Source organism: Cydia pomonella, chromosome 5 (assembly GCF_033807575.1).
Source record: "Cydia pomonella isolate Wapato2018A chromosome 5, ilCydPomo1, whole genome shotgun sequence".
Taxonomy (NCBI): domain Eukaryota; kingdom Metazoa; phylum Arthropoda; class Insecta; order Lepidoptera; family Tortricidae; genus Cydia; species Cydia pomonella.
In genome coordinates this window covers 23255349-23267880 of record NC_084707.1, presented here as the reverse complement: position 1 = coordinate 23267880, position 12532 = coordinate 23255349, and the positions used below count along the sequence as shown (strand labels likewise).

The 12532-nt window shown below is 37.4% G+C and overlaps 1 protein-coding gene across 1 annotated transcript; it reads right to left on the bottom strand.

Moving 5' to 3' along the window:
• Positions 1-3064: 3064 nt before the first annotated feature.
• On the bottom strand, positions 3065-9209 carry LOC133518122 (hypodermin-B-like). Its single transcript, XM_061851706.1, has 4 exons — positions 8394-9209; positions 6860-7251; positions 5216-5349; positions 3065-3348 (listed from the first exon to the last, which is right to left on the bottom strand). Exons 1-4 carry the CDS (start codon positions 8491-8493, stop codon positions 3069-3071), a joined length of 906 nt encoding a protein of 301 aa, XP_061707690.1. The 5' UTR covers positions 8494-9209; the 3' UTR covers positions 3065-3068.
• Positions 9210-12532: the final 3323 nt, after the last annotated feature.

The following is a 12532-nucleotide window of genomic DNA, read 5'->3' as shown; positions in this document are numbered from 1 at the left end:
GTGTTAGAATAGGCAACGCACATGTAACACCTCTGGGGTTGCAGACGTCCATTGGCTACAGTGATCATTTACCATCTGGCGGGCTGTATGCTTGTTTGCCTCTAATATAGTATAAAAAAAGTTAGGTAGATTATAACGAACTTACTAAGCAATTTTCAATTTTCAAGCTTAAGCGGATGCTTCGGCTTAACGTTGTTATATGTAGATCGTTGACTTGTATTGCCATGTAGTTAAAGGTTAGATTTGACAAATCTGGGCGTCATCGTAAATGACACGAACTATAAAGTCAGTGACGACGATTTTTTATACAAAGATAGAAAAAAATATACTCTTAAATCATTTATTGCACCTAGAAAAGAAACAAGAACTAAAGGCGCCATCTACTCTGTCCTTGATTGTAAAAACTAAAGCTGCCAGACATTTGACGCTCCCTGTTTTATCACTGTCCTGGTGTACTTTTTTCTCGTCTGCGCTATCTTCAATTAATTAATTATACTGACAGTGCGGCGTCTGTGGACTGAAAATTAATGCATTTAACTGAACCACTTTACTAAGACCTTTCATTCCTTTCTGGACCATCGTATATTGCACTCAAGAATATAAGGTATCACAATCTATGAACTTTGTTGGTACTTACTTCTGTTTTCTTCTAGAATAGAAGCGAAAGAGAACTAAATAAGCTTATGTTTAGGAGTCGAAGTTTAAAATAAGTTGGACGTCTGTAAGACTTTTGATGGTTGTTAAAGTTTTTTATGAGATAATAATATATTTACTTCACTGGTATAATCATGTCTGCCAATCGAGTAAACTGCATTTTAACTGCATCTTGCATGTGAACTGCACAATAGGAATGCATATGCGTTGCAGTTGAAATAAATATGAATTGTTGCTGTCCTATGTGGCTGTTGGAGGTGGGATCTTCACCAACAGCCTGCCTTGCTCTAAAGATGGAATCGAAGAAAGTGTAATAAAGTTATATCGAGTAGTACATATGTCTGGAAAGAACCATGGCCCATCTGGAAGGCGATGAACAGGCTCAGATCTCAGCTTGGCCGTTGTAAACAGAGCATGGTCGAATGGGGACTGCTTCGTGGCCACTCTATCCAATGTGCTAGCGACACTGCACCAAACCATGGCGCACCTGCTGGATTGCCCCGCGTGCCCGCACTCGTGCTCTGAATCTGAGCTGAGAGATGTCACGGTCCGGGCATCCACTGTTTAGGGGAACCTCGACACGAGAGAAGAAGAACCGTGTAGTGGGGCATGTGGCATATTACACCAGCAAATAATTAAAACATAGATTGTACTTCTCAAACGGTGACTTGTCCAATAACTTTCAAAAATTATGAAGTCTTTCGATTTCCTATTTTTCATAGAAATGAAATATTATCTGCAATGTACGCCATCAACGTTGTATATGTAAAAACTTAAGTAAGTCACCTGTTGTATGTAGTTGTGACATGTTCGAATAGACATTTGTTTTGTTTGTGTGTGTCTTTTAAACATGTATTGTCTATTCGAACACGTCACAGCTATATACAACAGGTGACTTACTTAAGTTTTTTACCTATAATTGATGTTGATCGTCACGCCTTAAACATAACAAAATTCGCAATACATTGCGTCTTCGAATAAACATTTAAAATAAAACACGAGTAGTATTTTTAAATGTCGCTAAACAAATTTTGGTCAGTTTGAGGAGGACAGGCTACAATTAATTTTTTTTAACTCTTGTTACAGGCTCCTTCCGGTATAAATATTTGAAAATGTAACCCTTACTTTTTGGCTTCGTCGCAGTCGGGCAAAAGGGCTGATTTCCAGAAAGTTGTCTCATTACCCATCACATTAGCTCCGTTATTTATCGTGTTCGGTATCAGACGTCACTCAAAAGCCGCCATCATGAAATATGGGCCGCGTTAGTCATGGGCCACTAACTTTGATTTAATGTTAGTTTGTTTACTTGAACTTTTTTAGGGTTTATGATAAATTGGTTGATGTTTGACCTGGTTTCATATATTATGGTGCACATCTTTGTACACAATATACATTTTTTTTGTCGAATATTTTTTTTTTTTGCGTTTTTTGTACATGAAACATTATTTCTTTTTATATCTTGGCGAAAAAAAAAACATTATAACATATAAGTAAAGTTTTTTTTTTATTTACATATAAAAAATGCGAGTTTCCTTTAAAACTTTAATGTATGTCAGTGGGTATGTCTAAGTAAAGCAAGTCACCGTTGTGGCAGTGTCAGCGTCACAGCCAAAAAGGCGTTTTTCACATAAACATTTTTTTACAAAATTTGACATTATTTTAGAAATAAGACAGATTTCAGAAAACCTTGTATGACATTTTAGTCTCTAAATGCGGTCAAGAATACACCAGTAAAATCTGTCGGCTTTATCAGCCCACTGTGTATAATACTTATTAGTAAACTACAGATCTTAAATTATCCCATCCATTTTAACCTCACCTCACCTGGACCATTTTAGTTAAATGTATTCGCTACTCTTTTTTTCGATCGCGAAATTTTTTCTTCTATTAGGATCGAGAGAGCTCGTGATTCAAAGTCAAAATAATATAGAAATTACCAAATAACAAAAAGTAGTATGAAATTTGAAATAAAATGAGCCACCAGACGGTAAAAAAATGGTCAATACAATATTCTTTAAAGACATTAAGTTATATATATATTTTTTTATACTACGTCGGTGGCAAACAAGCATACGGCCCGCCTGATGGTAAGCAGTCTCCGTAGCCTATGTACGCCTGCAACTCCAGAGGAGTTACATGCGCGTTGCCGACCCTAAACCCGACCCCCCCTCGTTGAGCTCTGGCAACCTTACTCACCGGCAGGAACACAACACTACGAGTAGGGTCTAGTGTTATTTGGCTGCTGTTTTCTGTAAGGTGGAGGTACTTCCCCAGTTGGGCTCCGCTCTAGATCTGGAATGACATCCACCGGCTGTGCCCTACCACACAAAGGGAGATGACATTCACAATGCCCATACCTCTCTTTTGGACGTAGTTTAAGGACGTACCCGGGTCCAAAAGGGTATATATAGTTTTTATATAAAAATACAGTTCATGAAGTCGTCCTCCCCCTTTCGCCATATCTTTTGGATTAGCCGTGTCTCCTCCCACTTCTTATCCATTTTCTCGATCAATTTTTTCCCCATTTTCTTGATTTCATGGCAATACAATTCTCTTGCATTCTTAAGTATCCAATCGTAGTAGTAAGAGACGTCGGTGTATACGATGGTTTCGTTTGTGTATTGTCTTTTCTTGAAGGATACAATTCCTATCTGAATGGAACCTCGAATCATGAGGGCACTGCCGGAGTCTCCCCTATGAATAACGGTTATATGACATTAGGATTTCTTTATTTGTGCCTACCAATCTGACGGCCGGTTTGGCCTTTATTTCTGCCTACCAATCTGACGGCCGGTTTGGCCTTTATTTCTGCCTGCCAATCTGACGGCCGGTTTGGCCTAGTGGGTAGTGACCCACTGAAGCCGATGGTCCTGGGTTCGAATCCCGGTAGGGGCATGTATTTGTGTGATGATCACAGATATTTGTTTCTGTTTTTTATGTATTTAACTATTTGTATATTATGCATATCGTTGTCTGAGTACCCACAACACAAGCCATCTTGAGGTTACCGTGGGACTTTTTTTGTGGGTCAATTTGTGTAAGAATGTTCCTATAATATTTATTTATTTATAATTCGGAAGCTCATACTTTATAAAACAGTTAAGTAATAGAAATGGCCCATTACCATAGAAATAATCAATTAAAGTAAAATGACCATCTCGCTTCAAATTGCTGTTGGATTGATTTTCTATTTCAAATAATGCTGCCACCAAGATGTTCGTTTGCTAATGTATTTCTACGGATGTCATCTAGCAAAAGGACAAAATTCGTTTCAATTTTGTCCTAAGTGAGAAAAAGCACCCGAAACAAACTCTCAATAATGTTATTTTGTAGCTCGTACCAAAGAGAATTTGAAATAGAGGTGTATTGTCAAAGAAAACTTTGTAGCGACAAATTTAATGCCATCTTTCGACACATAATTCGAACTTTTAGAACGCCATTTGATTTTGATCCTTATTGTTGCACTCATATGTATTCAATTTGTCAAAAAGTGGCACCATCTAATAGATCAGAGCCCAAAGGTATAGGAGCATCCTTTCGAGCGATGACGCCATATCCTTAGGTAGTGCCCGGTAAGATGGTGCCTGTTTTTGATGTTTAACAAATTAAACATATATCTGTGAAAGAATAAGGATCAAAGTCAAATAGCGTTCTAAAAGTTTTAATTATGTGTCGAAAGACGGCAGTAAATTTATGTCACTACAAAGTTTTCTTTGACAATACACCTCTATTTCAAATTCTCTTTGCTCGTACACATGGTGTCTGTATCAATTTTGCGGAAATGATTATTTGTAAAAGATCTCATACTTTTTCTACTCCTAAGTAGTGTAAGGCTTCCTCACATAATATACAGGGTGACCTTAGCCATTGGACAAACCCTGAAATCCCACGTAGGGTTACTTCTCAGGAATGATCTGACGTTAATATTTTTTTAATTAGAACAAAAGATAAAAAAATAAATTTTTCGAACAAAAGTTATTTGCAATAATCGACTACAAAAAGAAACACACTGTGTTAATCTTTGGCAGTGTTTTTGACAACTTGTTCGAAATATTTGATAATGATGACATTTTTCAAAAGTCAGAAGCTTATTAGTGTCATAAAATAAAAGATAATCAAAAAGGTTGAAGGTTCCATACTATTCTTTGAGGATATTACCATAGGAGCTACTAACACATACAGGCTGCTCAAAAGTAAAAATTGGTAATTTTTTAATTTCTTCGAAACCGCTACACCGGCTGTTATGATACTTTGTACCACTGGTTCTAAATACCCTAATGCATATGTACATTTCGCCTTTGTCCAATGGCTAGGGACACTAACTAACTGCTTTGGCTCAGCGATCCAAAAAGAATCTTGGCCTCCGAAACGAGAGAACGCCACCTGTCCCGATCCAGCGCGGTTTCCTGTCATGAATTGGCGTTCAGCCGACGCAGGTCCGCCTCCACGACATCACACCAGCGGTACCTCGGGCGCCCGATCGGTCGACGGCCATACTGTATTATATTTTTTGTCTATATATTATACTATTATATATACCTAAGATATAATTTAAACTTACTTTTCAGGATAGCCATTGAGGTCGGTCGCGCAAAAAGTTCCAACGGGTATAACCCTCACTTTATCGTAGCATACGCTCCTGCTGAAGACCTGCTGTTTTGCGTGTTTCAACATTTCACTCTTTGTGCCCTTGGACTGAGAACAGAATACTATTATTATGCAATTAGGCCAGTACAAATACGGTCTCGCAAAATATCAAATTATAATAAATAATTTTTTCATCGCACTTGCTCGAAAAAGATCTTATTCATGCAGGTGTACTAAAAGCCAAAGGAGCCCTCGAGAGCTATAGCTATTTTTATTAAGATTATGTCATTAATTAGTACGAACCAAGTAGGTATGAGTTTTACTTTTCAAATACTGACGTTCATAATGTAGTTTTTTTGTATAATGTATTTTTTTCGCAAGTGTGATGAAAAACATTGTGTGTAGCTCCAGGGGTAAGAACATTGCAAAAGTCTGCGGCTGTCGTGAATCTACAGACCTCGTTTCCAATACACAATGCACTTTTGCTCGAAAAAGATCTTATTTCATGCAGGTGAACTAAAGACCAAAGAAGTCCCTCGGGAGTTAAAGCTATTTTTATTAAAATTATGTCACTAATTCGTACGAACCAAGTAGACGGTATGAATTTTACTTTTTAAATACTGACGTTTATAATGTAGTTTATTTTATGCATTTTTCTTCGCAAGTGTGATGAAAAACATTGTGTGTAACTCCGCGAATAAGAATATTGCAAACTCGAGTCTTTAATTCACTTCAGCCTGCGGCTGTTGTGAATCTGCAGACCTCGTTTCCAATATTTCAATTACCTCCCTCTTTGCACAATGTACTATTGTATTAAGTAGAAATATCTCTAAATAATGCCACAAAGAAACACCACGCTGCGTTCAAAAACCCGCATTGCTGACGTAGGCGAGAAAACCGCTAGGCTAAAATGGGACTGGGCCGGTCACGTCTACCGCATGTACCCAGAGAGGTGGGCTAGCATAGCCACCAAGTGGATGCCGGTAGAGGGACGTGGACGGGGCAGGCCCAGGCGGAGATGGCGGGATGACCTGGACAGCTTCCTGAACAACTGGCCGGAGGAAACACCAAATCGGGAATCGTGGAAATCAAGGGGAGAGGCCTTTGCCCAGCAGTGGGACACTCAAACAGGCTAGATAAAAAAAAAAAAATGCCACAAAGCTTTCCAAAGAATAAATGAAAAGTCAAAAAATACACTGTCTCGAGTGTGTGCAGGTCGCGAGTTCGAGTCTCACCGAGATTGGGATTTTTTCAATTTTCATTTATTTCTTCACGTTATTAAATTATAAAAGCCTATTTTTTACTTGCGTCTTATGCAAGTTTTCTTAGTAGAATGTTAAATTACAAAAATAAACCTTTTATAGTTATATTAGACTTACAAAGTGGTTCCACTGCCTAAAACGTTGCGTTTAAAAAAAAGGCGTTTTGATGTTTTTAGCCAAACATACAGTTGCTAACAGTTAGGTTGGGAAATCATACTAATTTGTTGTACTGTGTTGAATTGCCACTTGATCATTCGGCAGAATGAAATTATGAGAACAATTGGTTGCAAAATGACATTCGGTAATATAATTTTCGGCAATGATTTAGACGTATTTAATTATCTAGACAGACTTACATCAATCCATCCCCACCCAGCTATTTCGGCAATATCGTACTTCGGTGGTTTCTTCATTATGATAACTCTCTTCACTTTTTTACTAAACTGCAAATCTTTTTCTAATCTCATCAGAGCGATATCGTAAGCTTTTGTATCAGTGTTATAGTGTTCATGAATTTTGAAACTGATGACATTTCTTTCGTAACCTGTACTTTTTCGTTCAGATCCAAAGTAAGCTTTTATATTACATTCCTCAGTGCACTTTGAAATACAATGAGCAGCAGTTAGTAGTATAGCTTGGTTGAGTATGGATGCACCACACGTCGAAAACCTATTTTCACAGTTTATGGCGACGAAAGCGGAATGGGGAAAGTTTATTATACTTGAAAATTCTCCTCTGACTATTTTACCTGCAAAACCAGTTTTTTGTAATAGTACATTACTATAGAGTCCGGGTAACGTAGGGTTGCAGGCCAAGTAGATATATACGGCTGAGCGTAGCGAAGCCGGATAGAGATACGCGGCCGGCAACCCCGTTTCTCGCCGAGATATGTATAGTGTTTTTCTCAAACTTGCAATTAAAACAAAAAATTGTAGTCAATTTGTTTTGTGGCGACCTACTCGGCTCGCCACTGTATCAGCGGTGTACAATCTTGCGCGCGTAAGTCTGCGCGCCAGCGCCGTTGCTTAGCAACAAATATGCACAACAAATCACCGTACCAAGCTAACTGAAGCTAGTTGATGGTTGGATGCCAAGACGTTGTGTCACAATTTGACGTTAAAAAACAAAAGATGGTTGCTTTACAATCCTAGGTGTGTAAGGCAGTATGAAATTCCTTTACATATCATCTTCACTCATCGCACCTGATATGTAGTATTTCCGGACCTAATTTGACGTAAGTCATGTCATCATTTCATAGCAAGTTTGAGAAAATGTTATTACACTGAAGCTCAAAATGATATTTTTTTAGCCTTTCTTGCAATATTGAATAATGGGGACAATAATTGATGACAAATTATTATTCGCTTGCCCTTGTCCCATTCATTTGGAGTTGGCGCAGCATGTCTTTTTCTTCCATATCTTTCTGTCACTCGTCATCTTATAATTGACTCGCGTTCGTTTCATTGTCATCTCTCATCTTTTCCTAGCTTTTCCTCTCCCGTTCCATCTCTCCACATTCATTCGTAATACCTTTCTCGTCACATGACTTGAATAATTGATGACACATGTTGAATTTTATAACAGAATAAGTAAAATAGATAGAAAATGAGCAATTTATCGTCTTGAATGATTGGACACTAAAAAATTATGGGGAAAAAATACAAGACATCAAAAATTCATTTTTTTATATTCAAAATGGGAAAAATACCTGTACCATTCGATTCCTTACATTTTATTTAAAAAAAACAGCCAAGTGCGAGTCAAACTTTTTGTATTGCTTTCTTGACTATCATCAGACTTTGACGGTCCCATAGACATTGGATCCTCAATCGACTGATACCATAAATAAAAACATGTCATCTAGCCTATTAAAAAAATAAACGAATTTACCTGTAAGTGAAGTTCTATTTGTATTATACGATATGCCTACCCCGAGACATTTTATTACACATATGAAGTTCAATATGAGTATCGCTATTTTAGCCGACATTTGTACATAAAATAATTAATAATACTGAGACTAAATTAAATCTCATTAAGATAAGGTTGCCATTAAAGCAACATTAATTGGTTTCAATTAACTTAATGTGTAGATTAGCTAAACTATGCAGCTAAATCAAGTGTGATTGCTGTTATGGGATACAAAGAAATGGTCGAGTTCAAGTCTATACAAATGGGTTATGGAAATGATAGATTAGGTATTTAAACTGCAACTAAAACTACGATTCAAATAAACTGACATAGGTAGATATCTTATGCCAAAGAGAAACCACCATCAATATGCCTACTCTTCTTGAGCCGACTGGGATTGTCAGGGATGATGGCAAGAGGCCTGATGAGGTGTCCTTCGTTCCTTGGACCTTGGGATGGATGTTAGTGTGCGGGTGATGACACACTGGCACCGTCCCACCTTGACTGGAAAGCGCCGAAATTTTGAAACGTAATAAATATAAGAGCCGAGGCTCTACCGAGGTAGAGAGTACCATTTGGCGTTGAAACTCTAAGTCCATGGAATCCTAGCACGCACAAGTTTTTTGAAGAAATCGCGAAGCGTCTGGTTGACGTAACTGGTGACCGAAGAGCTGGCGGCTTCCTCGCACAACGTATCAATCTGTATTGCGATACATCGAGGAAATGCCGCCAGCATACTTGGTACAATGCCTCAAGGGCAAATTTTAGATTTAAGCTAGTTATAATAATCCTCTGTTTATATATACCCAGTATGTATATTGTAATTATATTGTTATTGTGTTTCATGGTTACAAAATGGATTTTCATGACTTTGTGGCGAACCTCTTTGATTGGCTTACCTCCGCCTGTGAACGCAAGCCGCTCAGCTAAATTTATATCTTTGTGTCATAAGTCATCATTGACTTATTATGTTTAGTGTTCCTGCAATGTCAAAATAAATATAATTCGTGTTATTTACATTACCTATTTATTTCGAAATAGTAGTTCCACAACTTCGACTTTGTCATTAAGATTTATAATTCAGAGATATTCAACAAAAAATCGTGAGAAAATCAACACAAGCTACGTTTAATTTGCACCAACCTTGTCATACTGCCAAATCCGATGTCACCCGAGTGCTTCCGACGTCGCCCGAAGCGAAGAGGCTTCCCAAAACTTTGTTGACACATTTTGTTGCAGTTTCTCCGTAATTAAACGACAAAAACAGATATTTGCATCTCCCTCATTCAAAATGTTGTTACTGCAGCTGTTACATATATATGTGGGACTCCCTCTGGTCGCATAACAATTCTTGTCATAATTTTAATTGTCATAACACTTTAAGTCATAAAAATCTTAAGTCAGAATTTTTCCTGAGCATAACTGGGTTTTTGTCATAAAAGAGAGGTACGGGCTTAAAGAGAGGTATGGGCATTGTGAATTTCATCTCGCTTTGTGTGGTAGGGCACAGCCAGTGGATGTCATTCCAGATCTAGAGCAGAGCCCAACTGGGGAAGTACCTCCACCTTACAGAAAACCGCAGCCAAATAACACTAGACCCTACTCATAGTGTTGTGTTCCTGCCGGTAAGTAAGGTTGCCAGAGCTCAACGAGGGGGGGGGGGTTTAGGGTCGGCAACGCGCATGTAACTCCTCTGGAGTTGCAGGCGTACATAGGCTACGGAGACTGCTTACCATCAGGCGGGCCGTATGCTTGTTTGCCACCGACGTAGTATAAAAAAAAAGATATATGTCATCATTTTTATAGTCATAAATTTAATTCGCATACAATTTTACGTTAGGTTCGTTAGGTATGCACAAAAGATATATAGCAACTGCTATGTATGTCATCAAATATTATCTAATTCTTATTGTCTTATTGAGCTTACTGTGGGACTTAGTCAATTTGTGTAATAATGTCCTATAATATTTATTTATTTATTATATTTTAAATGTTATGGCTAAAAGTGTATGACACAATATAATATGACTTATCATTTGTATGCGAAATGATGATTATGATTATGACAAGTTGTTATGCGTATCAAAGATATGACTTAAAACTTTTATGAAACCCAATAGGGACCCTATATATGTATATCAATAGAAGACGAATGTGGTAGTAAAAAAAATCGTATGACTGAATAAATAGGGTAGGTAAATATAAACAACTTATACTGTGTTAATATGAGTTACCTTTAATATAAGTTAATCACATAAAATAGATTAAGGTACCAACGTTGAAAATGAGTGCCTGACTTCGCCGTTAAACGTAAGTTTGGCGAACCTAATATAAGTTTAAAATGTACCATACTTTTTTGAAAAAAAAAAAACATCTTTATCCTGCCCTATCAGTGTTTTAAATAAAGAACATTTTGATCAGAAGGTCCGTTCCCGTCGTTCTTGAAAATACATACCTAAACTTGCGCGACTCACTAGGGTTGCTTCTGTATTAATTTTAAAAAGGAGTAGGTAACATAAGTTTACAGACATACATACATCGATTTGTTTATACATACATCTTAACATGTTTACATTCCTTAGAGACTGCATTTTGACGTACATAAATAATAATAATAAATAATAATAACTCAATAAGGCTTCTGTTGAGGGTACTTAGACAACGATATATATAAATATTTATAAATACTTAAATACATAGAAAACACCCATGACTCAGGAACAAATATCCATGCTCATCACACGAATAAATGCCCTTACCAGGATTTGAACCCGGGACCATCAGCTTCGTAGGCAGGGTCACTACCCACTAGGCCAAACCGGTCGTCACAAACCGATTCCAAGACTTGGTTAGACGTCTCTGCAGCTGAGTGTACATGTTAACGATAGCAAAAGGCGCTTACGACCTTATAATGCAAGCAGGTCTACGTCAGACTAATTCAAAAGTTTGTTCATTAGAAATTTCCTCGAGAAATCCTCTTGCCTTCTTTTAATTTCGTTTTTACTTAATTTGGAAGGAAAGTTAGTGTCTCACAATGAGTTTTTACAAACAGCGCGATAAATAAAGTTGGGATCGGATGAAAAATTTGATTTGTGTTTGGAATTACTTTTCAAGTTTAAAGCGTCTTTCTCTAACAAAAAACAAATGTGGCAGTCGCACAAGCTTCACCTTTAGCTAGTACACAAAACGCACTGAAAAATAAAGATAATGAATTGAAAATATTTCTTTGCTAATCCGCTAAATATACTTAGTTGACGATGACGCGTAGATTTGTCAAATCTAACGTTTAACAACATGGCAGTACGTATCAATGCACGCGTCATCGTGAATGACACGATCTATAATCACGTAATAGGCAATCACTGCTAACCCGTTATATTTACTTGCGTATTTTCACCACGAACACAGAATTTGAAATAGAGGTAGATTGTCAACATAAACTTTTTAGCCACAGTAAATTTACTGCCATCTTTCGACACATGATTGAAACTTTTAGAACGCCATTTGACTTTAATCCTTATTCTTTGACTGATGTTAAAATTGTTAAATATCAAAAAGTGGCGCCATCTAGTAGAGCAAAGGCCAAAGCTATGGCGGTATCGCTCGAAAAGATGCCGCCATCTCTTTGCCGCAATAAAATATTTTCTGTACTCATGATGATGCCTCGAGAGGTGAAGAACGTTTCGAGTTTTGTACTTACTTCAGTACCCCTAGTGTAAATAAATTCGATTTTGAAACGTGACGTACGCGTTTGCGTTTAGTCTCATTTTGTATTGGATTTAGAAAGAGCGCGCCAAGCGGGACGTTTTGGAAACTCAAAATCCTATACAAAATGAGACTTAACGCAAACGCGTTCGTCACGTTATGATGTCGATAAAATTTACACTAGGGGTACTGGTGGTGCTTACATTTATTTACCATATTTGCGCAATAGCAAAGCAATATATTAGTTGTGTAAGCATTTGCAATGCAATATTTTTCTTGTGTAACACGAATTTTCCCAAATACTAAATGGATAAACTATGTTTAGTTTACATGGAGCGTACTAGATGGCGCCAGTAGTCCTCGATACCGATGTAAATATTAATAATATTTTACCTTTCAAATGCCGAAATATT

Excerpts from the sequence above, each read along its gene's own strand:
- LOC133518122 (XM_061851706.1), bottom strand. The coding sequence starts at position 8,493 with ATGTCGGCTAAAATAGCGATACTCATATTGAACTTCATATGTGTAATA. Across the intron at positions 7,252-8,393 it reads AAATAGAACTTCACTTACAG|GTAAAATAGTCAGAGGAGAA; the intron begins GTAAATTCGTTT and ends CTGGTTTTGCAG. Across the intron at positions 5,350-6,859 it reads CTGGGTGGGGATGGATTGAT|TCCAAGGGCACAAAGAGTGA; the intron begins GTAAGTCTGTCT and ends TTCTGTTCTCAG.